This window comes from Chanos chanos, chromosome 16 (genome assembly GCF_902362185.1).
Source record: "Chanos chanos chromosome 16, fChaCha1.1, whole genome shotgun sequence".
In the NCBI taxonomy this organism is placed as follows: Eukaryota; Metazoa; Chordata; class Actinopteri; order Gonorynchiformes; family Chanidae; genus Chanos; species Chanos chanos.
This window is the reverse complement of record NC_044510.1, coordinates 73,395-97,500: the sequence shown is the minus strand read 5'-3', so window position 1 is coordinate 97,500 and position 24,106 is coordinate 73,395. Positions and strand designations below refer to the sequence as shown.

Below are 24,106 nucleotides of genomic sequence, written 5' to 3'. Positions count from 1 at the left end.
AACCCGGCTTACAATAACCTACAAATAACACAATGTGTGTGTGTGTGTGTGTGTGTGTGTGTGTCGTACCTCTCTGTAACGCCACAGCTGGTTCCCCTTCATGCCATGGCAGTCATATAGTGTCACAGGGCTATTGTTTGAGATGGCATCAAAACAGACCTTCTTAGTGTGCAGGGGGTCACCAACCCGGATGTCCTCCCTCCAGCCGAATGTAAAGACCTGTGGCGGGAAAGCACCGGAATTCTCTATGACTCCTCCGTGAGTCCTCTAATATGTTGGTTCAGTTTAATGTTAAGGGCAAAATACATGTGCACTGTGCTGCACTGATAAGTCCTGAAGCCTCCAGTGCAGAAAAGGTGATACATGAGCTATGACCATCTTCATTATATTTCACTTAAACTGTCCTCTACCAGCCATCAGTACATCACAGCACTGTTACTGTGTTGAGTGGTGTAAATCAGACTACAGAGACAGAGATTCCATTTATGATAAACGGCTTATAGAGTCTCAAGGTGGCGTTTGGTTATGGCACTGAATGTAACTGGCATTATGGGTTTTAAAGGATTCACCTGTCCATGGCCCCATCCAGCTTCCTCCTGCCCTTTCAAACATGTCTCCAGCCGAATGGGTGAACCAGAGGCAAAGTGTTTACTCTCCATGCACATTCCACTGCCGACATTTCGAATCTTACACGCAAACACACACAAAATCATATGCCACTTGCAGTTGCAGGTATAAGTGCACTCCCACTCTGAAAGTGAGTGAGCTCTAGCTCCAAAGTAATATCAGAATACATATTTGCTGGTTATGTGGGGAAATAAATAAATAAATAAATAAATAAATGTGTGTGTGTGTGTGTACACACGCACACACACACACACACACGAGTTTTGAGACCTACCTCTCCCCAGGCTGCTGCTGGGGGCTCCACAGGTGGGTAGTGTTTGGGCAGGTCCCAGGCCACCTCTGTCATGAACCATTTGAAAGTCTTGCAGTTCAGACGTCTCCTCAGATCCTTCTGCAGGGTCACGTCCCCTGCAGAGAGATGGCGGTAATCCGGCCGACGCTGATAAACATGCTCAGCGTACTCATCCATCCACACCTCAGCCACACGCTTCAGGTTCTGCATGAGAATGAGAATGAGAGACAGAGAACTGATTACAATGCTGTGAGGTACCTGATCTCACTGAAGTTAACTTTATACACACTGTCATGTTACAGTTTTGGTCTATAACACCAGTTCATCTGGAAACCATCTATTCATTATCACAGGCCTCATTCATCCAAAAAGGTGTGTATTTCAGTATAATCTGACAACCTCTGATGCGTAAGTTCATTAGTGAAGTGACAGAGACTCTGGACATTCATTAAGTAAACTCTTGAGGATTTCATAAGCTCAGTTTAAGACAGGTTTAATGGTAGGTTAAAAGGTGGTGTGACTCATTGATACCGTCACTTTAACTCAGAGTCCAGCTGCCTGTTCAGAAGACTGCAAGGTTTTGGACAATACCACATTTTTTAAAACCATACAAACCTTAGAAAAGTGGACAAGAACAGGGCAACAAAATGAGGACTTCATATCTAAACATGACGTATAGAGAGAGTGCTTATTTCACACACTGTAAAAAATGTCCATGAGAAAAAAAAGTTTTGACAGCGTGGAAACCTTTAAACGGGTCAGGCAAATTCTCCGAAAGCTCCCTTTTCTTCCTTACTAAAGTGTAGTTTTGGGGTGAAAAAAATCTTATATCTTTTAAATGAAATCTCAGGACTGACTGTCAGGGCAGTGACTCGCTCTTGTTTTGAGCTGTGCTGACTTACAGGACCTCTTCTGTGCTTTACGGTTAGAGGAGTTATAATTAATTATTATAGAAATGGGCAGTAGGGCCTGCTGAATGGCCGACATTTTCTTCTTTTTTTTTCATAACATTTTGAAAGATTTACATTTTACAGAGTACACACTGACACTCTGAAGAGCAGATATCAAGTCCATACTCATTGATCTTTCAGCACTAGATGGCATTTAATCTCTGACATCAATAAAGTGGATGAGAGAATTTTGCTTTAATTTATCATTTCTTATTAATCTTAATTTAATCAGGTTAGAACCATTGAGATTTACATCTCATTTCAAATAGAGACCTCACATGTTAGGTACATAAAAACAGCCAAATAACAGTGTCCACCTAGAATGTCCCTACAGCAAAATTCTATACCAGTGGCTAAGCTGATGTCTTGAAGAGTAGCAACACTTTTGCAATGCATTCTCATTAGGGGCTGAGTCCCCTTAAAGGTCTGATCGTAGAATCGCTCGATCCTGATTTACACCCATGGAATGCGTTGCTTTTTGAAGTGAACAATTGTTCGTCTCACGGCAGGTAGCTCTTCTCGTGTATCTAATAACCCGTGCTTGCTGGCGGTCCAGCTTGAATGGCGTATTAAGTAAAATTTACTTCAATTTTGCGACAAGTGTATTTAACTAGCTGGCATAACATCAGTGGTACAGCAGAAGCGGAACAACTAACGTTCGTTTATTATTATTATTTTAACAGCTCAGGTCCGTTTAAGCCACGTCATAAATACCTGTTTTTTGTGCACCATTTCAAAATAATGAGCATCTTTTGCACATGGTGTATAACATACATTTAGGTCTATTATTTGTGTTAATACTGTCAATTTGGAAAAACATTTTGTTTTTTGAATAAAATGATGGAAATACAATTTGTTTTGTGGTTTTATCTGATTCATTGATTAATCGAAGACATAGTCGAGAGATTAACTGATTATCAAAATAGTTGTTAGCTGCAGCCCTAATATGTATAGTAAGTAAGAGTGGGCCCATAACTGAACCCTGAGGGACCACCTTTCAAACTGTTAGTAGGTCAGATGCAGGACCTACCAGCTGGGCTGGGCAGCCTGTGTCCTATCTGTGACATAGTCGGCAAACTAAGCCACTGCCAACTGTGTTAACATGGCCCTGAACCAAAATATCCTGATCCATGGCATCAAAATCTTAACACATCTCACTAAAAAGAAACAATGTTGCTTATTATCTAAAGCTTCGATGACGTCATTTACAACTTTAAAGAGTGCAGTAACACTACTGTGTTTTTTCTGAAACCAGACTGATATTTAGATAGCACTAAAGAGTGTTTACGAAGTTTCACCTGTTCACTAACCAAGGATTCCCACAATTCAGCTAATGCAGAGAGTTTTGAGACTGGTCTGTAATTAAGCACTGTTGGAGTCCCTCCTTTTAGAAGGGCATGACATAAGCAGTCTTCAAGACATGTAGGGATCACATTTGTAGCTAGAGAAAGAATAGAAAATTGAGTCATAGGCTCAGCTAAAAGATCTGCTGCAAATCTTGAGAAATCTTCCAAAGGATCTGGATCAGTCAGACTTCCAGGTTTCAGTTGTTTTAGGCATTTGAAAACCTCAGGAAAAGAGAAGAGGACAAAACTGAAACTGTAGCCAACACTAATAGTATTGCCATCATTTATAGATTCAACAACAGAAGGGATGAGAGAATTACATAAGAATCCAGACAAGATAAAATGTTCAGCTTCAGCTTTTCAGTCTTATCTGATACAGCCACATCATTATTGACTATACAAGAAACAATGTTAGTTTAATTGTTAAAGACAAATAAGGATTTAACAGTTCGACAGAATTTCCTTGGCTTATTCAAATTCTGTGTTGTTACGGAGGGATAAAACTCAGCCTTGGCTTCTCTCAGAAGAGAAGAGAACATTAGCTGTCCGAAAAGAGGCCAGTCAGCCTTAGTGTCTAAGTTTATTGCCTTACCTTAGGCTGCATTTCCTTCATAATGCAGGGCTTGTAAACTCGTGAACCAGGGACTATCCTGCCCTTTAATTCATTTACAGATAGGTGCATGTTTACTCAGAATGTCAAGGCCATTCTAACATCAGTGAGTGCTATTCTACTCCAGTCAAAATAATATAAATCATGCAAGAAAGTCAGCTCCACAAACATCTTCATATTCTGCCTTTCAACAAAATTAGGTTCAAAGGTTAGGGCAGAGATCTACAGAAGAGTATTTAAAAGGGACAAGATTAACTTGATGAGAGAGAGTTAACTAAAGCGCAGTGAGAGAGAGTTAACTAAAGCGCAGTGAGAGAGAGAGTTAACGAAAGCGCAGTGAGAGAGAGAGTTAACGAAAGCGCAGTGAGAGAGAGAGTTAACTAAAGCGCAGTGAGAGAGAGAGTTAACGAAAGCGCAGTGAGAGAGAGAGTTAACTAAAGCGCAGTGAGAGAGAGTTAACTAAAGCACAGTGAGAGAGAGTTAACGAAAGCGCAGTGAGAGAGAGAGCTAACTAAAGCGCAGTGGGAGAGAGAGTTAACTAAAGCGCAGTGGGAGAGAGAGTTAACTAAAGCGCAGTGAGAGAGAGAGTTAACTAAAGCGCAGTGGGAGAGAGAGTTAACTAAAGCGCAGTGAGAGAGAGAGTTAACTAAAGCGCAGTGAGAGAGAGAGTTAACTAAAGCGCAGTGGGAGAGAGAGTTAACGAAAGCGCAGTGGGGGAGAGAGTTAACTAAAGCGCAGTGAGAGAGAGTTAACTAAAGCGCAGTGGGAGAGAGAGTTAACTAAAGCGCAGTGGGAGAGAGTTAACTAAAGCACAGTGAGAGAGAGTTAACTAAAGCGCAGTGAGAGAGAGTTAACGAAAGCGCAGTGGGAGAGAGAGTTAACTAAAGCGCAGTGAGAGAGAGAGTTAACTAAAGCGCAGTGAGAGAGAGAGTTAACGAAAGCGCAGTGGGAGAGAGAGTTAACGAAAGCGCAGTGGGAGAGAGAGTTAACGAAAGCGCAGTGAGAGAGAGAGTTAACGAAAGCGCAGTGAGAGAGAGAGTTAACTAAAGCGCAGTGAGAGAGAGAGTTAACTAAAGCGCAGTGAGACAGAGAGTTAACGAAAGCGCAGTGAGAGAGAGTTAACTAAAGCACAGTAAGAGAGAGTTAACTAAAGCGCAGTGAGAGAGAGAGTTAACTAAAGCGCAGTGGGAGAGAGAGTTAACGAAAGCGCAGTGAGAGAGAGAGTTAACTAAAGCGCAGTGAGAGAGAGAGTTAACTAAAGCGCAGTGAGAGAGAGAGTTAACTAAAGCGCAGTGAGAGAGAGAGTTAACTAAAGCGCAGTGGGAGAGAGAGTTAACTAAAGCGCAGTGAGAGAGAGAGTTAACTAAAGCGCAGTGGGAGAGAGAGTTAACTAAAGCGCAGTGGGAGAGAGAGTTAACTAAAGCGCAGTGAGAGAGAGAGTTAACGAAAGCGCAGTGAGAGAGAGAGTTAACTAAAGCGCAGTGAGAGAGAGAGTTAACTAAAGGGCAGTGAGAGAGAGAGTTAACTAAAGCGCAGTGAGAGAGAGAGTTAACTAAAGCGCAGTGAGACAGTTAACTAAAGCGCAGCGAGAGAGAGTTAACTAAAGCGCAGTGAAAGAGAGAGTTAACGAAAGCGCAGTGAGAGAGAGAGTTAACTAAAGCGCAGTGGGAGAGAGAGTTAACTAAAGCGCAGCGGGAGAGAGAGTTAACTAAAGCGCAGTGAGAGAGTTAACTAAAGCACAGTGAGAGAGAGAGTTAACTAAAGCGCAGTGGGAGAGAGAGTTAACTAAAGCGCAGTGAGAGAGAGAGTTAACTAAAGCGCAGTGAGAGAGAGAGTTAACGAAAGCGCAGTGGGAGAGAGAGTTAACTAAAGCGCAGTGAGAGAGAGAGTTAACTAAAGCGCAGTGAGAGAGAGAGTTAACTAAAGCGTAGTGGGGGAGAGAGTTAACTAAAGCGCAGTGAGAGAGAGAGTTAACTAAAGCGCAGTGGGAGAGAGAGTTAACTAAAGCGCAGTGAGAGAGAGAGTTAACGAAAGCGCAGTGGGAGAGAGAGTTAACTAAAGCGCAGTGAGAGAGAGAGTTAACTAAAGCGCAGTGAGAGAGAGAGTTAACTAAAGCGCAGTGAGAGAGAGTTAACTAAAGCGCAGTGAGAGAGAGAGTTAACTAAAGCGCAGTGAGAGAGAGAGTTAACTAAAGCGCAGTGAGAGAGAGAGTTAACTAAAGCGCAGTGGGAGAGAGAGTTAACTAAAGCGCAGTGAGAGAATATTAACTAAAGCGCAGTGAGAGAGAGAGTTAACTAAAGCGCAGTGAGAGAGAGTTAACTAAAGCGCAGTGAGAGAGAGAGTTAACTAAAGCGCAGTGAGAGAGAGAGTTAACTAAAGCGCAGTGGGAGAGAGAGTTAACTAAAGCGCAGTGGGAGAGAGAGTTAACTAAAGCGCAGTGAGAGAGAGTTAACTAAAGCGCAGTGAGAGAGAGAGTTAACTAAAGCGCAGTGGGAGAGAGAGTTAACTAAAGCGCAGTGGGAGAGAGAGTTAACTGAAGCGCAGTGAGAGAGAGTTAACTAAAGCACAGTGAGAGAGAGAGTTAACTAAAGCGCAGTGGGAGAGAGAGTTAACTAAAGCGCAGTGGGAGAGAGAGTTAACTAAAGCGCAGTGGGAGAGAGAGTTAACTAAAGCACAGTGAGAGAGAGAGTTAACTAAAGCGAAGTGGGAGAGAGAGTTAACTAATGCACAGTGAGAGAGAGTTAACTAAAGCGCAGTGAGAGAGAGAGTTAACTAAAGCGCAGTGAGAGAATATTAACTAAAGCGCAGTGAGAGAGAGAGTTAACTAAAGCGCAGTGAGAGAGAGAGTTAACTAAAGCGCAGTGAGAGAGAGAGTTAACTAAAGCGCAGTGAGAGAATATTAACTAAAGCGCAGTGAGAGAGAGAGTTAACTAAAGCGCAGTGAGGGAGAGAGTTAACTAAAGCGCATTGAGAGAGAGAGTTAACTAAAGCGCAGTGAGAGAGAGTTAACTAAAGCGCAGTGAGAGAGAGAGTTAACTAAAGCGCAGTGGGAGAGAGAGTTAACTAAAGCGCAGTGGGAGAGAGAGTTAACTAAAGCGCAGTGAGAGAGAGAGTTAACGAAAGCGCAGTGAGAGAGAGAGTTAACTAAAGCGCAGTGAGAGAGAGTTAACTAAAGCACAGTGAGAGAGAGAGTTAACGAAAGCGCAGTGAGAGAGAGAGTTAACTAAAGCGCAGTGGGAGAGAGTTAACTAAAGCGCAGTGAGAGAGAGTTAACTAAAGCGCAGTGAGAGAGAGAGTTAACGAAAGCGCAGTGAGAGAGATAGTTAACGAAAGCGCAGCGAGACAGTTAACTAAAGCGCAGCGAGACAGAGAGTTAACTAAAGCGCAGTGAGAGAGAGTTAACTAAAGCACAGTGAGAGAGAGTTAACTAAAGCGCAGTGAGAGAGAGAGTTAACTAAAGCGCAGTGAGAGAGAGAGTTAACTAAAGCGCAGTGAGAGAATATTAACTAAAGCGCAGTGAGAGAGAGAGTTAACTAAAGCGCAGTGAGAGAGAGTTAACTAAAGGAAAGTGAGAGAGAGAGTTAACTAAAGCGCAGTGGGAGAGAGAGTTAACTAAAGCGCAGTGGGAGAGAGAGTTAACTAAAGCGCAGTGAGAGAGAGAGTTAACTAAAGCGCAGTGAGAGAGAGAGTTAACTAAAGCGCAGTGAGAGAGAGAGTTAACGAAAGCGCAGTGAGAGAGAGAGTTAACGAAAGCGTAGTGGGAGAGAGAGTTAACTAAAGCGCAGTGAGAGAGAGAGTTAACTAAAGCGCAGTGGGAGAGAGAGTTAACGAAAGCGCAGTGGGAGAGAGAGTTAACTAAAGCGCAGTGAGAGAGAGTGAACTAAAGCGCAGTGGGAGAGAGAGTTAACTAAAGCGCAGTGGGAGAGAGAGTTAACTAAAGCACAGTGAGAGAGATAGTTAACGAAAGCGCAGTGAGAGAGAGTTAACTAAAGCACAGTGAGAGAGAGTTAACTAAAGCGCAGTGGGAGAGAGAGTTAACTAAAGCGCAGTGAGAGAGAGTTAACTAAAGCACAGTGAGAGAGTTAACTAAAGCACAGTGAGAGAGTTAACTAAAGCACAGTGAGAGAGAGAGTTAACTAAAGCGCAGTGAGAGAGAGAGTTAACTAAAGCGCAGTGAGAGAGAGTTAACTAAAGCGCAGTGAGAGAGAGAGTTAACTAAAGCGCAGTGAGAGAGAGTTAACTAAAGCGCAGTGAGAGAGAGAGTTAACTAAAGCGCAGTGAGAGAGAGAGTTAACTAAAGCGCAGTGAGAGAGAGAGTTAACTAAAGCGCAGTGGGAGAGAGAGTTAACTAAAGCGCAGTGAGAGAGAGTTAACTAAAGCGCAGTGGGAGAGAGAGTTAACTAAAGCGCAGTGAGAGAGAGAGTTAACTAAAGCGCAGTGAGAGAGAGAGTTAACTAAAGCGCAGTGGGAGACAGAGTTAACTAAAGCGCAGTGCAAGTTAACTAAAGCGCAGTGCAAGTTAACTAAAGCGCAGTCGTAGATAGTTAAGTAAAGTGCAGTGAGAGTTAAGTAAAGTGCAGTGAGAGTTAAGTAAAGCGCAGTGAGAGAGAGTTAACTAAACAGCAGTAGGAATTGTCAGGTGAGGAGTGTTATTACAACAGCGTGATATTTCTGCATGATTTTGTGGATTGATGTTTCATATAACAGCTGTGTGAGAGAATACTTGTGTGTTTTGTGAGACAGTTGTTTTGTGTTTTGAAAATAAAGCTACTATGATGTAAATACTTTTATCATACTACTCACTCTAGCCAGACTGACTCCGCCAGGGACTTTGTAGGGAACATATTTCCTGTAAATGTGCCCCACTCTGGAACAAGGGATGTCCTCCATTCGGCCCCCACACATCCACACCTGAGAGGAAAAGCAAATAATACAGGATGTACAGTGACACCTTCATTCAAATATGTCAGAATGATATAATATCACTTATGTAGAGCACAACAAACAGCATTCGTTCAGAGAGAGACAGAAAAATATAAGTCTCGTCTAAGACTTAAAAAACAGTTCCACCAACATTTCTCCTCTTTTGCACACGACCGATTCAACGTTTTTATTGTTTACTATTTATTTACTAATTCTTTTTACTATTTTTTAGTATTTTTCAGCATTTTAAGATTAAGCTTAAAGATTAAATCTCTGTGATTGCACACACATGCTGTGAACAGTCAGCAATAAATTTGACCTCTGCATTTAACCCATCCATACACACCAGTAGTGAGCACACACACCAGTAGTGAGCACACACACCAGTAGTGAGCACACACAACCACTAGGCACAGGAGCAGTGGGCACTTCAGCCGTAGATGTTTTCCTGCTGGTCCTGGGAATCAAACCAGTGACCCATCTATTTTCCCAATCAACTAACGAAATTTACAATCAGGAAATGAACAACTGTACCACCTTAAATGAAATCTCATACTGCTCCCCTCCCCAGATCTCCAGCCCTGTGTCATATCCTCCCAGTTCCCAGAACCACTTCCTGTCCACCGCAAATAGCCCTCCTGCCATGACGGGAGATCTACAACAGCAATGATGTATAAAGATTTTCAGAGGTAATAATAATCACACTAATGTTGCACTGAAATGAAATTATACAAGCGTAATTACACAAAGCGAAACATAAGCCTGAGAACCCATGGCACTGGGGGATATTCAGTACCATAGAGCCATGGTGACCTGCATATCAGAAATGTAAACTAAACATTGAGATGATTAAGATGAAGAAGGTTACAGCAATGTATGTTATTCCTCTAAAATATGTTTCTTAATTGTTATTTCTTCATTCTAAATCATAATACACTTGACTTTTTTAAATACACATACATGTTGAAGAGCCTGTGTCTGTGTGATCTTCTCATAACATTTTCCCCAAAAGCAGTTCTAGATATAAATGTTACATTCCACATTAATAATTCTTCCCTCAAAGTAAAGCTCATCTTCGTGAATTGCAAAAAAAAATATATCAAGTGAGATGAGAAGACCTGCCACTACTTGGGGGAGTTAAGAGTCCAAAAAACAGTGTCTTTGGACAGGAATGGTCTCCATTATTCCCATTGTTCCACTATCCTCCATTCTTTCCACTGGGTGTTACTGTTCCGTGCTCCTACTGCAGTTAAAAAACGACTAGATATTCATTCCTGTTTGGCTAATCAATTCCTCAGCTCTTTTAAATCTGGCCAGATACACACTTACACAGTTATACACATATACATAAAATACTACACATGTATTAACTCTGACTGCTTTCCTATTGCAATCATATTAAATTAAAAAGGACTTCCATACTCTCATCATATACAGTAAACAAATACAAATATGCAGGAAATATGTCAGCACAAACATGAATCTGAGTTTCTGTGTTGTGTATTTGAGATGCTGATCCACACTGAGCTGTGCTCGGTAAGAACTTACTCAAACGGTTCACTCGGATCCTCTTTCATCAGCTCTGCTGGGATAGGGATGCGTTTGTAGTACATCTCCCAGTCAAAGGCCCCACGCATAGCATCTCCTGCCTGGGTCTCATAACCAAAGTTATCATGGTCAATCACGTCAATCATAGGGCACACAATCGTTTTGCGGTTCTGGGCGATGCGGTCTAAAAGAGTTCAGAGCAACAAAAAGGGATTGACTTCACTCTAAGGCTATGCCTCACCTGAAGCCTCGTCTAGACAGACAACATTTCTCAGCAAGACAAAGTTACTGGCATCTAAACGTCCAATGTCAATGTTGTGTACTGATGTTTCATTCAGCTATGTAAACACCAGTTTCAATGCTGTTACATCAGTCAGTCTGATGACTGTGGTTCACCCCCCTTCAAAGAAAAGGTTTGAGAGTGTTTGATTCAGTTCGAGTAGAATTGGACAGTTCTCACTGAAACTGAGTATCAGATGAACTGAGTATCAAATGAGAAGTTGAATATGAAGAATGGCATGGAGCATTTTAAACAATGATGGTCTTACCGAGCAGAGGAGGCAACCAGTTGACATTAGCCTCACAGTGTGAGTCCAGGAAGGTGATGACCTCCCCCTTAGCAGCCAGAGCGCCTAGCAGCCGGGTCCTAATCAAACCCTCCCTTTTCTTTGTGCGCAGAATCCGTACCTTTGGCATGCGCACCATGTAATCTTCTAAGGGGGCCTTCAGATGCTCTAAGATAAACAGAAGAACCACAAAAAATTAGACTTAAAAAGGAAGAGACATGTGAGCACTAGTAATAGAAACAAATAATGCAAATAATCAATTAGTTACTGCACAATGCACAAGTTACTGTTCAATATTACAGCATACATGGCAAAGCCAGGGTATTATCCAGATATTTTGGCATAAGAAAAAAAAAGTGTTATTATATTTAATCAAACTCAAGGGTCTGAATTAATACCTTCTGCATTATCAGACACAAACAGCAGGATGGGGACATCAGTCACATCTAGGGATGCACCGATCCAACTGTTTCAGGCCTGATACCGATACCAGTGCCTGGGCTCTGAGTATCAGCCAATACTGAGTTCTGATCCTATACCAGTGTTTAATTAATAAGCTGTATGCCTCGCTGTGTGGACGAGACTGGGATCATTCTTTTATGTGTAAGGCAACATCAGGCTTGACTTAAACATTGTTTTCCTAACTTTGTAAAACAAAAGTAACACACACACACACATATATATATATATATATATATATATATATATATATATATACACACACATATATACACACATATATACACACACACACACACAAACACACATATATATACATATATATATATGCGTGTGTGTGTGTGAGAGTGTGTGTATATATATATATATATAAAAATGTACTGAATTGTTATTTATTATTAAAATAATAAATATTCGTGCACTAGCAATTTTTCATGCATCTACAAATTGGCCATGAATTAAAATTCCAGTATAAAACAATACAACTGTATCAAATGAGAACAAAATGTAAACATTAACTCACAATTAAGTCACAAACTAGTGCAAACAAACTTAAAGCTTCTTGCGTCTTTGCAATGCAACCGTCAAAGTCAACTGCTTCTTCGAATCGTCCCCTTTTTTGTTTGGTTGAACTGGTTGTGTTCTTTGGCATGATATGTTGACCTCCAAGTCTACTGTAGGCTGTCTTCTCTGTGACTCCAAGCATTCAGCAGCTGTCTTTATTTATCTTTATTTTTGACTTAATGCTTTAGGAAGTTTTAATGATTTCTGGAGGTGCTTCATTAAGTTGGTTGTATTATATTTTGCAGTGCTACCGCTCCTTAAAACATTGGCTTTGCAGATATTGCAGGTAGCCTTGGAAATTACAGTGGAGTAGTAAGGCCACACTGAGGGAAAAAAAATTCTTGAGATTTCGAGAATAACGTTGTAATATTACGAGAATAAAGTCATAATTTTACAAGAAAAAAGTCATAATTTTTGGCTATGTGTTATTTTGGAGGGGACATATCAGAAGAGCAGCCTGCCGCCTGCGTTAAAATGAGGAACATGGAGCATTTTGTGGAGTTATACTTTACTATAGGTTTCACAAATAACAACATACTTTAATCAGCACCATACTGAGGCTGATATTTCCCCACTAAAATAACACACAGCCTAAATTTACGACTTTATTCTTGTAATATTATTTTTTTTCTCGTAAAATTGCAACTTTATTCTCATAATATTAAGACCTTATTCTTGAAATCTCAGAATTTTTTTTCGCTCAATGTGGCCCTAATACTCCGCCGTATGAAATACCTCCAAACTGCTGACTCTTTGTTGTCAGCTCCCTCCATGCTGTGCGTCCGCAGTTAGACCTATTCGGCAAAATGGATGGGTCTAGCGGCGCACTGCTGACACATAACTTAGTACGCGCACATAGACGTAAACATAGAATAACACAGAATTGAGTTGAATAGAATGGCCCCATGGATTGGTCCTACTGTCACTGATACCAGCTCCAGCTATCTGAATCAGTATCGGACTGATATTCGATATCAGTATTGGATTGGTGCATCCCTAGTCACATCACTGTCAATGCTCCAGCAACAGAAGTTCACAAGTGTCTGTTTACTTATTCCATATTTTCTCAGGCAGAACAGAAATGAGGAGAAACTTCATTTGTGTGTGTGTGTGTGTGTGTGTGTTTTTCAGAAAGGTGGGCTGGCTGGCTGGCTTTGCCATCAGCAGGGTGTTGTGACACGTCTAGTGCAGTCTGCTAAGCGAGCCATTGCATGTAGGGATGCCTGCAACCTCCCTCCTTCAGCCTCTGCCGCTGCCCCCCCCCCCCTCCCCCCTCCCCCCTCCCGGGGTCCAGAAGCAATGTGTAAGTCTTCTATGGTCAGTACACAGCCTCTCCCTCACTGAGACTCCTACTATGCCTCCTCGTGGCAGCCCACGGTAAGTGGGGTCTCGCGACCCCAGGCTGAATTAGTAGGAGAACACTCTCCTCCAGGCTACACGGTGAGGACTCCCTGACAGAAGACGGTGCGGGCTACACCTTCTTCTGGAAAGGGGTTCCTGAAGGCACACGCCGCCTTCACGGAGTTGGCTTCGCAGTGAAGACCCAACTACTGCAACGGATCCCAGAATCCCCCACTGGCATCAACGAAAGGCTGATGACATGGCGCATCCCTCTCACAAAGCGACGCTTCGCCACCCTCATCAGTGCGTACACACCAACCCTAGATACAGAACCTAACATCAAAGAGGACTTCTACAGAAGCCTCGACTACATCATCCAGAAAACCCCATCCACAGACAAACTCCTACTCATGGGAGACTTCAATGCTAGAGTGGGCACAGAGCATCTCGTATGGAGTAAAGTCCTAGGCCAGCATGGAGTGGGGAAAATGAACAGCAACGGGCTCCAGCTCCTCTCCCTCTGTACAGAACATTGCCTGGTCATTACCAACACCATCTTCCAAATGAAGAACAGGCTCAAAACCACCTGTCAACACCCCCGTTCAAAACACTGGCACCTCCTGGATTACATCATTGTCCGTCAAAAGGACAGACAGGACGTGCTTATTACCCGAGCCATGCGCGGGGCTGAATGCTGGACTGATCATCAAACTCCTCATGGACATTCCACTCCGTCGCCCAAAGACAGCCCCAAACAGAAAACTCAACTGCACAGCACTGAACAACCCCACCACCACAGGCAGCCTCCGACGTCTCCTTGCAAGAAACCTTGACCAAGTTCCAGAGGAATCCACTGACTGGTCAGCTCTGCGCACAGCTATCCACAGTGCAGCCTCAGACGCACTTGGTCTGTCAAGGAAACGTCACCAGGACTGGTTTGACAACAACTGCCGAAATCCAATCACTCCTGCAAACAAAACAGCAAGAGCTCCTTGGCTCTTGCTGGCTCTAGTTCACCTACCTTGGCTCTACACTCTCCTCAGACCACTCCCTTGACAGTGAAGTAAACAGCCGCATAAACAAAGCCTCGTCAGCCTTTGGGAAACTCCGCAGAAGGGTTTTTGAAAACAAAAACCTGAAGGTCAGTACCAAGGTTGCCGTCTACAATGTAGTATGTGCCTCCACTCTGCTCTACGGGGCAGAAACATGGACCCCATACAGATGGCATATCACAAGCTTGGGGGCCTTCCACATCTGATGCCTTCAAAAAATTCTTGGGCTGTCCTAAGAAGATCGAATTCCCTATACTGAGATCCTCTCCATGACCAACTCCATCTGTATGGAAGCAGCAGTAGCTAAAAAGCATCTTCGTTGGATAGGGCATACAATCCGCATGCCTGACCACCACCTACCCCACCAAGCCCTGTATGGGCAACTCAGCGATGCAAAACGGGCTGCTGGCGGACAAAAGAGTTGCTATAAGGACTATACCAAAGACCTCCTGAAGCGCTGCAACATAAACTCCACCCATCTTGAACCTCTAGCACTCAACAGAACAGCCTGGCAGGTCACCTGTACCGAGACAACCAAACAAATACATCACACCATCCAACAGAGAAGGACCGAAAGACGTGCCCAGCGACACCAACGGGCAGCCGGCATTACCCCAACATCTGGGCTCCCTTGCCCCACCTGTGGGCGAATGTGTGGCTCACGCATCGGCCTCCACAGCCACATGAAATGGCACCAGCGTCAACAGCACAAACCCCACGCCCATCCCCCAGCGTCAACAGCACAAACCCCACGCCCATCCCCCAGCGTCAACTGCGCTGAATATGGTCTGGCTGCACTTTGTTGGGGAAACATAAATTACTCCCAAGTTTCTATTCTCTCTGTTAAGAAGTTAAGCTGTTTTCTCATGTTAATGCAAGGCAAGCTTGCTGCTTTTAGGAACAACTCCGTCCAGGGTTTGATGCTTTGGATAATCATCATCATCCAAAACGAGCCGGGATTGGTATTTGGTTTTATGTGCCTTGGTATTTAAAAAAATGTTGTTTTGTATGTGAATGAATGATTTTGTGACTTCACTAGTTAGCTGCGACGGTGCAAACAACCAAAGCAGCTTACAGCCTCATGTAGCAGAATAACCACTTCAAAGTCCCCAACCGTTCACTGATGTCGTAAATTTAAATCATGGCGCAAACTTGGCTGTTAAAAGAGAGAAGCAGCCTCTACATTTAACCCATCTTATACACCAGTGAGGACACACACACTAGAGCAGTGACACCTCTTTTCCACTGATGCGGTGCCGGTGCCTAATCGAGCACCGGGGCCGCGCTTTTTCACTGAAAAAATACTGGTGCTAGTGCCAAAAAGCTGGCACTGGCACGGCACCGCAGAGTTGCTGGTCCTATAAGTTGGAATCACTGATGTCAGTGGCTACGCAAATAAAAACCACATGAGAACCAATCAGCTCAGCGTTTGATGTGTTTGGTGCGTGACGTTCTCTAGAGAGGCGGGAGTAACAAAAAAAGTCTGACCAAGATATCAGTAGGCTAAAGGCTATATGTAGCATGAAAATATGTATATGATTAAAAGATGTATGGGCAACACAGGCTGTTGTTTACATGTTACATGAACGTAGTCGGACCCAGAGTGGCAGAAAAAACTCTCTCTCGGCTCTGGCTGGTGCAAACAGACCACTGCAGACCCTCATTTAAACACTCGTTTAAACTTTTGAGCTAGGTGACAGGCTTACTATTTTCATGAATTTCACCCCAGAGCAATATTCGTGAGGTGTTTTGCTGTATGGAATCCTAGTGTAAAAGTAAATTTATAAATAGCAAGCAGACGCGTTCTGTCCGACATTATTTTTTCCCCACGGAAATTACCCAGACTTTCGCTACGTAGCGTTCGGTTCCCAAACCTGCGGAAATGCGGGCCGGTTCTCAAAAGGCACCAAGGCAGCACTAGCTCCGCACCAGCACCGGCACGGGCACCAGCACCGTCCTAGTGGAAAAGAGCAATGAGACACACACTATGAGCGAAGAACAGTGGGCAGCCACTGCCGCTGGTGCCTGGGGATCAACTCCAGGTCTTTTTGCCAGCGCCTTGGTCAAGGTCACTGACAGGAGCACAAATCCTAGCATGCATGTCTTTGTGGTGGGAGGAAACTCGCACATACACACAGAAAACATGCAAACTTCACACAGAAAGGACCTGGGGCAGCCAGGATTCGAACTCAGGGCCACTGCTAACCACTGAGCTACCGTGAAGCTAAAAACAAATTGATCCTGTACCTGTTTTTCATGTAATATCTAGAACAATCAATTAATGAATATGATTTCATTTTAGCATGTTTTTCCTTATTCCTTCAATCATACTGGAATCCTCAAAAAGGTTCTCCTGACACCCACACTGAGGGCCATGGCTACAGAGTTGATTAAGACCAGGGCTGGAATTAATGCAGAGCTGGATCAGTGGTTATTATAAAGTGATAAAATTCACTTGGCAGGTAGGAAAGGCATTGTTTAATCATGAGACACTCTAGGTTAGGTTAACAAGAGTTAAAACAAGGACTTTTACATCAGCACAGCATAAGTACACCCCTCTCCACTTCTTTCCTCTACAAATAAACCAAGAAACCATGAGCTAACACAACATCACAGGTCAGTGCCATCTTAATATTTCTGTCTGCATTTGTTTTTACTTGATTTCTGTGTACCTTCATTTCTGAAAGGCAAAAGTCTTCTACCTGAAAGTGTCCTGCATCTGTGTCTGCTTACTGTTCATACCTTTATCGCTGAAGTCGTCCACCAGAATGACCTCTGCGATGAGCTCTGGTGGAGAGCGGTTGAGTACGCTGTGGACAGTTCGCAGAAGAGACGACCAGCCTTCGTTGTGGAAAGGAATGATGATGCTGGTGTTGGGCAACTTCTGTGTGTACAGCTTCTGTTTGCAGCTACACATGACATAAAAAAGCCCAACTTAATACCACGGAGTCCACTGAAGAGCATACAAGCACAATGGTATATTCCTTCCAGATGGCGGTGTCCACAAAGTTGTTCTGATCACAGCTATAATGTGCTGCAATGTAAATGGAGTCTGAAACACTGCTGGGAACCAGTGAAAAATCTGTATTAACAAACAGCACAGAAAGCATCTCCTTCCTATGCATGCGAATATCAGAGGACACTACTGATTACAGAATTAAAGACTTAAACCTCACAGTTCAGCCATTACTCTCCAAGAATAATAACGGTTACCAAACTGCTGCATTCATGCTCTCTCCACACAACTGCCTACACAGCTGGAAATTACTGGAAATGGACAGATCATCAATGCTATTGCAATGAATCTCTAAGAGCTGCAGGATGAGATGCAGTATTAAAATTATGACAGAAGAAAAAGGAAAAAAGCTGAATCTGGCACCTTAACTGAAGAGTCTATAGTGAAAGAAAGACTATGGGTTGTCAACTCTCTGTACTTATTCAAATCAAAAATGCAAATTTTACCGGATTATAACAAAAAGTAAAGCCATGGCTAATGTAGGGGGAAAAGAAGCAAGAGCTCTGACACGTGTTGCGTAGTCCTCAAGCCCGTTAAAGTGGCCGTTAAAGGAAACATCACATCACATGGGAGACTACAGAACTAACAGTGCGCTCCAGAAAAAAAAAACTTCAGATTTCACTAGGAGAACAGAACACATGAAAATGACCCACCACTGAGAGGGGAGAAAGTTATGTCAAATCTTATGTTGACTAATTATTGTAAAATATTATTAAAACAAATACCATAACACATCCAAAATTGCCTTAATTTTGAAGAATATTCAAGTAATTTCCCAACATGTGCAATTTGCTCAATGAACACGATTAAATTTACTGTCAGATGATGTTTCTTCACCAGTTGCACAACTGGTTCTTGTGTTGTTCTCTCAACCCTGTGTTGTTCTAGTGATGTTCTCTCAGCCCTAAGGTATTGTGTTTACAATGATTAACTGTGTTTAGAGATATCAAAAGAGCAAAGTCAACAACCACACCCCTCATGCTCTGGACGTAGAGATGCTTCAGGGTGTGAGAACAGTGCAGTGTGTAAGTTGAAACGGTTCAGTTAAGTGGATAGTTTATACTCCAGAGTGACAGCTCTTCTCCATTGTTTCAGTCAGAGGCTCATTGAAGTCTGTGATGAAACGCATAGGAACACCATCCAGTAGCCCACTGCTGCCTCCAACCAAACAAGCACACAGCTTGTTAAAAGAAAAAAAAAGGAATGGTAGCCTGATCCTCTAACAAACTAACACAAAATTTGGTATGTAATTTAACAGTGAATTTTGACAGATTACACATCTACAGCATGTTGATTCAGAACCCCACTCATATTGCAAGCCAATCAAAGGACTCCCTGAGCCTAACCCTAACCCTAACCCTAACCCCAACCCTAACCCCAACCGACAGTAAAACAGAGTAAAACATGAGTAAAGAAAACAGGGGCAAAGTGTGGGACATTATACTTACTTTGGGTGTCTGATATCAGGCAGTGATCGATTGAGAGAGATTCTGTCACTAACATAAATGTTGAATCCATTCTCTCTGTACGCTTGCTCCACACGGTCTGCGTCCGTCATAGGAAACGGCTTTCCTTGCTCCCCATTCCCTGTAATTACATAAAGAGTTCATATGGCGCAATACTAGGGATGCACCGATCCGATACTGATATTGGATATGAGTCTGGGACTGACTCAAATAGCTGGATCGGGTATCGGTGACAATGAGACTGATCTATAGGGCCGATCTATTAAATTCTGTGTTATTCTATGCTTATGTTTATGTGCATGTGTCGTTAAAAGCAGTGCACCAGTAGACCAGTAAATTTTGCAAGAAAGAGAGCTAAAAACAAAGGGTCAGCAGTTTGGAGGTATTTCAAGCTTGCTACGCCAACAAGTTCAACAGCTACTTGCAATATCTGCAAAGCAGGGTTCCACTAGGATTTTTTCTTGCCTGTCCAGTATCTGCAAAGAACTTATTTTACCGGGCAAATCTGAAACTTTCCGGTCATGTTTCAATAACAGTCTACGTTACGAACGCAAATATAATGTACACCTAGGTTGAGGAGAGAATGACAATTACTTCAAAATCAGTTTGATTATTTAATGACCAGCAACAGTTAAGCAAAATGAACAGTAACGATTTAGCAAAACCTCAACATTAGTCGCTAAAATGTGGGCTATTAGGCCTACGAAATCGAGGCGAGACGTGACAAATGCGTGAACAATGCTTTCTGCATCAGCCATACTTAGAAAGGGCCTAATTTTAGCAATGTTACAGAGGTGATAAAAGGCAGTTTTGGTTGTGTTCTTGATATGAGTGACTAGAGAGAGACTAGAGTCAAAAATCACACCAAGGTTTGTAGCTGAAGAGTTTTGAGAGATGATGCAGTTGTCAAAATTTAGGGTAAGATCACTAAAAAGATGCTTATGCATAGGGGGACCAATGACCAGCATTTCAGTCTTGCCTGCGTTAAGCATCAAGAGATTTGAAGACATCCAACCCTTAATAGCACAAATACATGCCTCAAGGTTAGCCAATTCAGAGCGGTCATTGTGCTGGATAGGTAAGAAAATCTGAGTATTGTCAGCATAACAATGGAAGTTAATGTTGTAACTACGAATAATGTCACCCAAAGGGAGCATGTAAATAGAGAATACCAGAGGGCCAAGGACTGATCCTTGAGGAATACCATAGTTAAGTTTACGGTATTCAGAGGTCACATTATTATAGTGGACACACTGCTTTCTCTCAGAGAGGTAAGATTTAAACCAAGAGAGCGCCAGGCCACAAATGCCAATTTGGTTTTCAAGGCGCTTTAACAGTATAGTGTGATTGACCGTGTCAAATGCTGCACTCAGATCAAGCAGAATAAGAATAGAAATAGCACCAGCATCCATGGCTAATAAAAGATCACTAGTTACTCTAGTAAGCACGGTTTCAGTAGAGTGAAAACACCTGAAGCCTGACTGAAATATTTCAAACAGACTGTTAGAGGATATATGGGGTATCAGCTGAGCAGCTACAACAGTATTTTTGAAAGAAAACGGGAGATTATAGATTGGCCTATAATTATTTAAGGCTTCAGGGTCTTAATCTTAATCGATTGCAGATGGCATCGTTCTTTTGGACAGATAAAAAATAAAATAAAATGCTAAAATGGATCGCCAAATATACTTTGGCGGCCGTTAATATACCTGGGCGGCCCGCCTAAGTAAAGTCTGTGTGTAGCGAACAGCTGTGTGTTTAGGAGGACGAGGTAATCTGTAATGTCGATCGCCTCCACACCAGACAAATTGGTCAAGTTGTGGAAGAAAATCGCTTTTCTTCATTTTGTATGCATCACATCCAATATGTGTTTCAGTTTTCTGACAATGCCTGCTGCGTACAGGTTCATCCAACTCTTTTACCTACTCCCTTTCCTCAATTTCCAATTCGTGCAGTATGTAGATTCACTTCCTGCCCTCTATGTGAATTTTGCGCATCATAATAGTCTTGTGACTGCAAACAAGCTATTATTGAGGCTGTGGATTCATTGTTTCTAGAGTAATAGTTATGATTAGGTCAAGAGCCCAGGACTATGAGGAGGTGAAAAATCCAGTACAGCAGTGCTCTGCATGGAACTCATGAAAAGAAAGAATGGGAAAAAAACAATACTCTTCCTGTTTTTACACCCTTAAACACCAAATCTATTTATATTACGTTTCATTTCTACTAAACATACTTTTGTTGTGTGCAACTACAACGCAATACCACTTCCCATGCAAGCCACATTTTTAGCTGAAATCTTGTTTACAGTTTGAGTGAAAATGTTCTTTCATTCTTTGAAATGTTGTTCTGTCCATTCTATGTCTCTTTGTCATGGTGTATCTAATGCCTGACCAGGTGCAATGTCATACCTGATCGGGCCGCGTCCCTCCTGATTGCCTCATAGTCATGCCAGTCTTTCCGTTGATTTCCATCATGGCGAGGATCCTTCCTGAACCCCACGTCCACTCCCTTACAAACAAATACAGCACATAAAGTGGCATGAAAAACTCGTACTGTTAACATCTGCCAATGGGAATGCAAAACATTTCACAATGATGCAATATTTTCAACATGTAAATTATTAACTAGACTGGACTATTCAAACGACTCCAACAAGGAAGCAACCATCATCTCCTGGGCCCTTCACCCCCTGAAATTAAAATAGCAGGAAATAAAACATATCTGAAATTAAAACATTCTGTGTGCTGAACTCAGCTTGAGCCACTGAATTGAGGGGAAAAAAGAATTCTGACACTATTATCATCAGTTCCCAATGTATAGACCAAGTATGATGGGGCTATAGAATGCTGCCAACTGTGACCTAAGGCAGTCTGGGGTCAATGGCAAACATGAAAGTCAAGTTTGGTGGTCCTGGCTTATGGAGTATCGCAACCACACCATCGGGAAATTTGAAATGAAATCATATTTGGTGAAGCCTGGATCAAAGGGTAGTGCTGTCGCCTCACAGCAAGAAGGTTCCGGGTTCGATTACCCGGCTGGGCGGCCGGGTCCTTTCTGTGTGGAGTTTGCATGTTCTCCCCGTGTCTGCGTGGGTTTCCTCCAGGAGCTCCGGTTTCCTCCCACAGTCCAAAGACATCCAGGTTAGCCCAACTGGGAACACTAAATTGCCCCTAAGTATGACTGTGTGTGTGTCTGCCCTGCAATGGACTGGTGACCTGTGCCCGCCTTTCACCCTATGAATGCTGGGATAAGCTCCAGCACCCCCGTGACCCTAATTAGGTTAAGCGGCTTAGAGAGTGAGTAATGTCTTATCGCCTGGTTAGTCTACTTTGTTGCGACTATAAAATCCTAACCAAGGTACTGGCAGGTAGGCTTGAGAAAATTATGCCTAAATTAATACATCTAGATCAGATGGGTTTCATTGCAGGTTGACAGTTATCAAGAAACCTTCACCCTGTGTTCAATGTTATCTATCAACCCAACAATATCAAACCGGAGCTTCTATTATCTTTGAATGAACAAAAAGCATTTGATAGGACTGAATACAACTACCTGTTCACTGCACTTGAAAGGTGTGGCTTTGGCCCTAATTTCTGTTTGTGGATCAAGACTCTATATTTGGTGCCTCAAGCCTCAGTACAAACACAGATACTATTTTCCTCTTTCCTGCGGGACAAGACAAGAGTGCCCCCTGAGCCCCCCAGATATTTGACATTGCCATCGAACCCCTGGCAATAATGTTAAGACAATCCACTAGTCTAGTTGTAGCACACGGGGGGGGGGCATCTGCACAAACTATCGCTTTATGCGGATGATCTTCTCCTTTTTCTGTTTGATCCATATACTCATATACCGATTATATAGACCTTATCACAGAGTTTGGGCAGGTGTCAGGATATAAGGTAAACCGAACTAAAGTGTTCTATTCCCCATAAATAATAAAGCATGTCAAATGTCATTTCAGAATTTCCCTGTTTCTGTTAGTAAGGAGAGCTCTACTTAACTGGGCGTTTGTGTCACTTATATATACATATATATATACATGAATATATCTATCTATATATCTATATCTCTATATCTATCTATCTATCTATCTATCTATCTACACACACACACACACACACACACATACATACACACACACACACACACACATATATATATATATACACATACATACACATATATAAAACCGAGGTACATACCGAACCATGACTTTGGCGTGTTGTTACATGCCTAATATATATATAATACGCACTGATCCGACTTTTTCAGTCCCAATACCGATATCGATACCTGGGCTTTGGGTATCGGCTGATAATGAGTACCGATCCGACACCAGCATTTAATTAATAAGCTGTATGCCTCACTGTATGGAAGAGAATGGGATCATTCTTTTATGTGTAAGGCAACATCAGACTTGACTTAAACATTGCTTTCCTAACTTGGCAAAACAAAATATATCAAATAAATACATATTTATAAATTTACTGAATTATTATTTATTACACAGGCATGGTGGCATAGTGGGTAGTGCTGTCGCCTCACAGCAAGAAGGTCTTGGGTTTGACTCCCTGGCTGGGCTGCCAGGGTCCTTTCTGTGTGGAGTTATGCAAACTGTCTACCTGGGTTTCCTCCCACAGTCTAAAGACTGGGATAGGCTCCAGCATCCCCCGCGACCTGAACTGGGATAAGTGGTTTAGATAGTGAGTGAGTCTTATTTATTACTTAAATAATATATAATCGTGTACCAGCAACTAAATTCTGTTATTTTTGTTACTTTTACACTATCACTGGGAAGTTTCTTGCATCTTTTCAACGCACCCGACAAAGTTATCTGCTTCTTCGAAATGCTTCTGGAGGTGCTCTCTGCCCTGTCCACATTAACCCAGGTGAATTTGAAAGCACATAATTATTTCTCCATTTAGTCCTTCCGTCCACACTAAAACAGCGTTTTCCACCAATGAAAACGATACTGGTTGCCATGACACTGTCAAAAGTTAGTGCTGGCGAGCTAGCGCAACAACAAACACAAAAACCAGGCGTTTCAGTGTTTTGGTGTTGATGTAGAACATTTGGAAAATGGAATTAAAACGATAGTGTGTACGGAGAATAGAATGGAATTGAATAGATTGGTCCCATTGTCACTGACACCCGATCCAGCTATTTGAGTCAGTGTTGGACCGATATCCAATATCAGTATCGGACTGGTGTATCCCTAGACATGATGCGCTTGCTAAATGTTATGTGTATGCTCAGTGCAGAGGTCTGGGTGTTTTAGAATCATTTTCATGTTCTCGCGTGGAGAGATTTAAAAAAAACAAAACAAAAAAAAACGTGTAC

At 42.5% G+C, this 24,106-nt stretch overlaps 1 protein-coding gene across 2 annotated transcripts in view; it reads right to left on the bottom strand.

Moving 5' to 3' along the window:
* The window catches only part of galnt10 (UDP-N-acetyl-alpha-D-galactosamine:polypeptide N-acetylgalactosaminyltransferase 10 (GalNAc-T10)), a 33,394-nt gene that overhangs the window by 5,979 nt on the left and 3,309 nt on the right, over positions 1–24,106 (bottom strand). Inside the window, exons 2-11 of one of the 2 annotated variants that reach the window (XM_030793454.1) lie at positions 21,172–21,251; positions 18,743–18,881; positions 17,021–17,187; positions 10,845–11,030; positions 10,297–10,480; positions 9,286–9,403; positions 8,629–8,736; positions 902–1,123; positions 570–686; positions 70–219 (exon numbers count right to left, since the gene is read on the bottom strand). In XM_030793454.1, the coding sequence (XP_030649314.1) occupies positions 70–219; positions 570–686; positions 902–1,123; positions 8,629–8,736; positions 9,286–9,403; positions 10,297–10,480; positions 10,845–11,030; positions 17,021–17,187; positions 18,743–18,881; positions 21,172–21,251 (1,471 nt within the window). Of the gene's footprint in view, positions 1–69; positions 220–569; positions 687–901; positions 1,124–8,628; positions 8,737–9,285; positions 9,404–10,296; positions 10,481–10,844; positions 11,031–17,020; positions 17,188–18,742; positions 18,882–21,171; positions 21,272–24,106 lie in introns of both variants that reach the window. The other variant, XM_030793453.1, reaches the window with a different exon arrangement.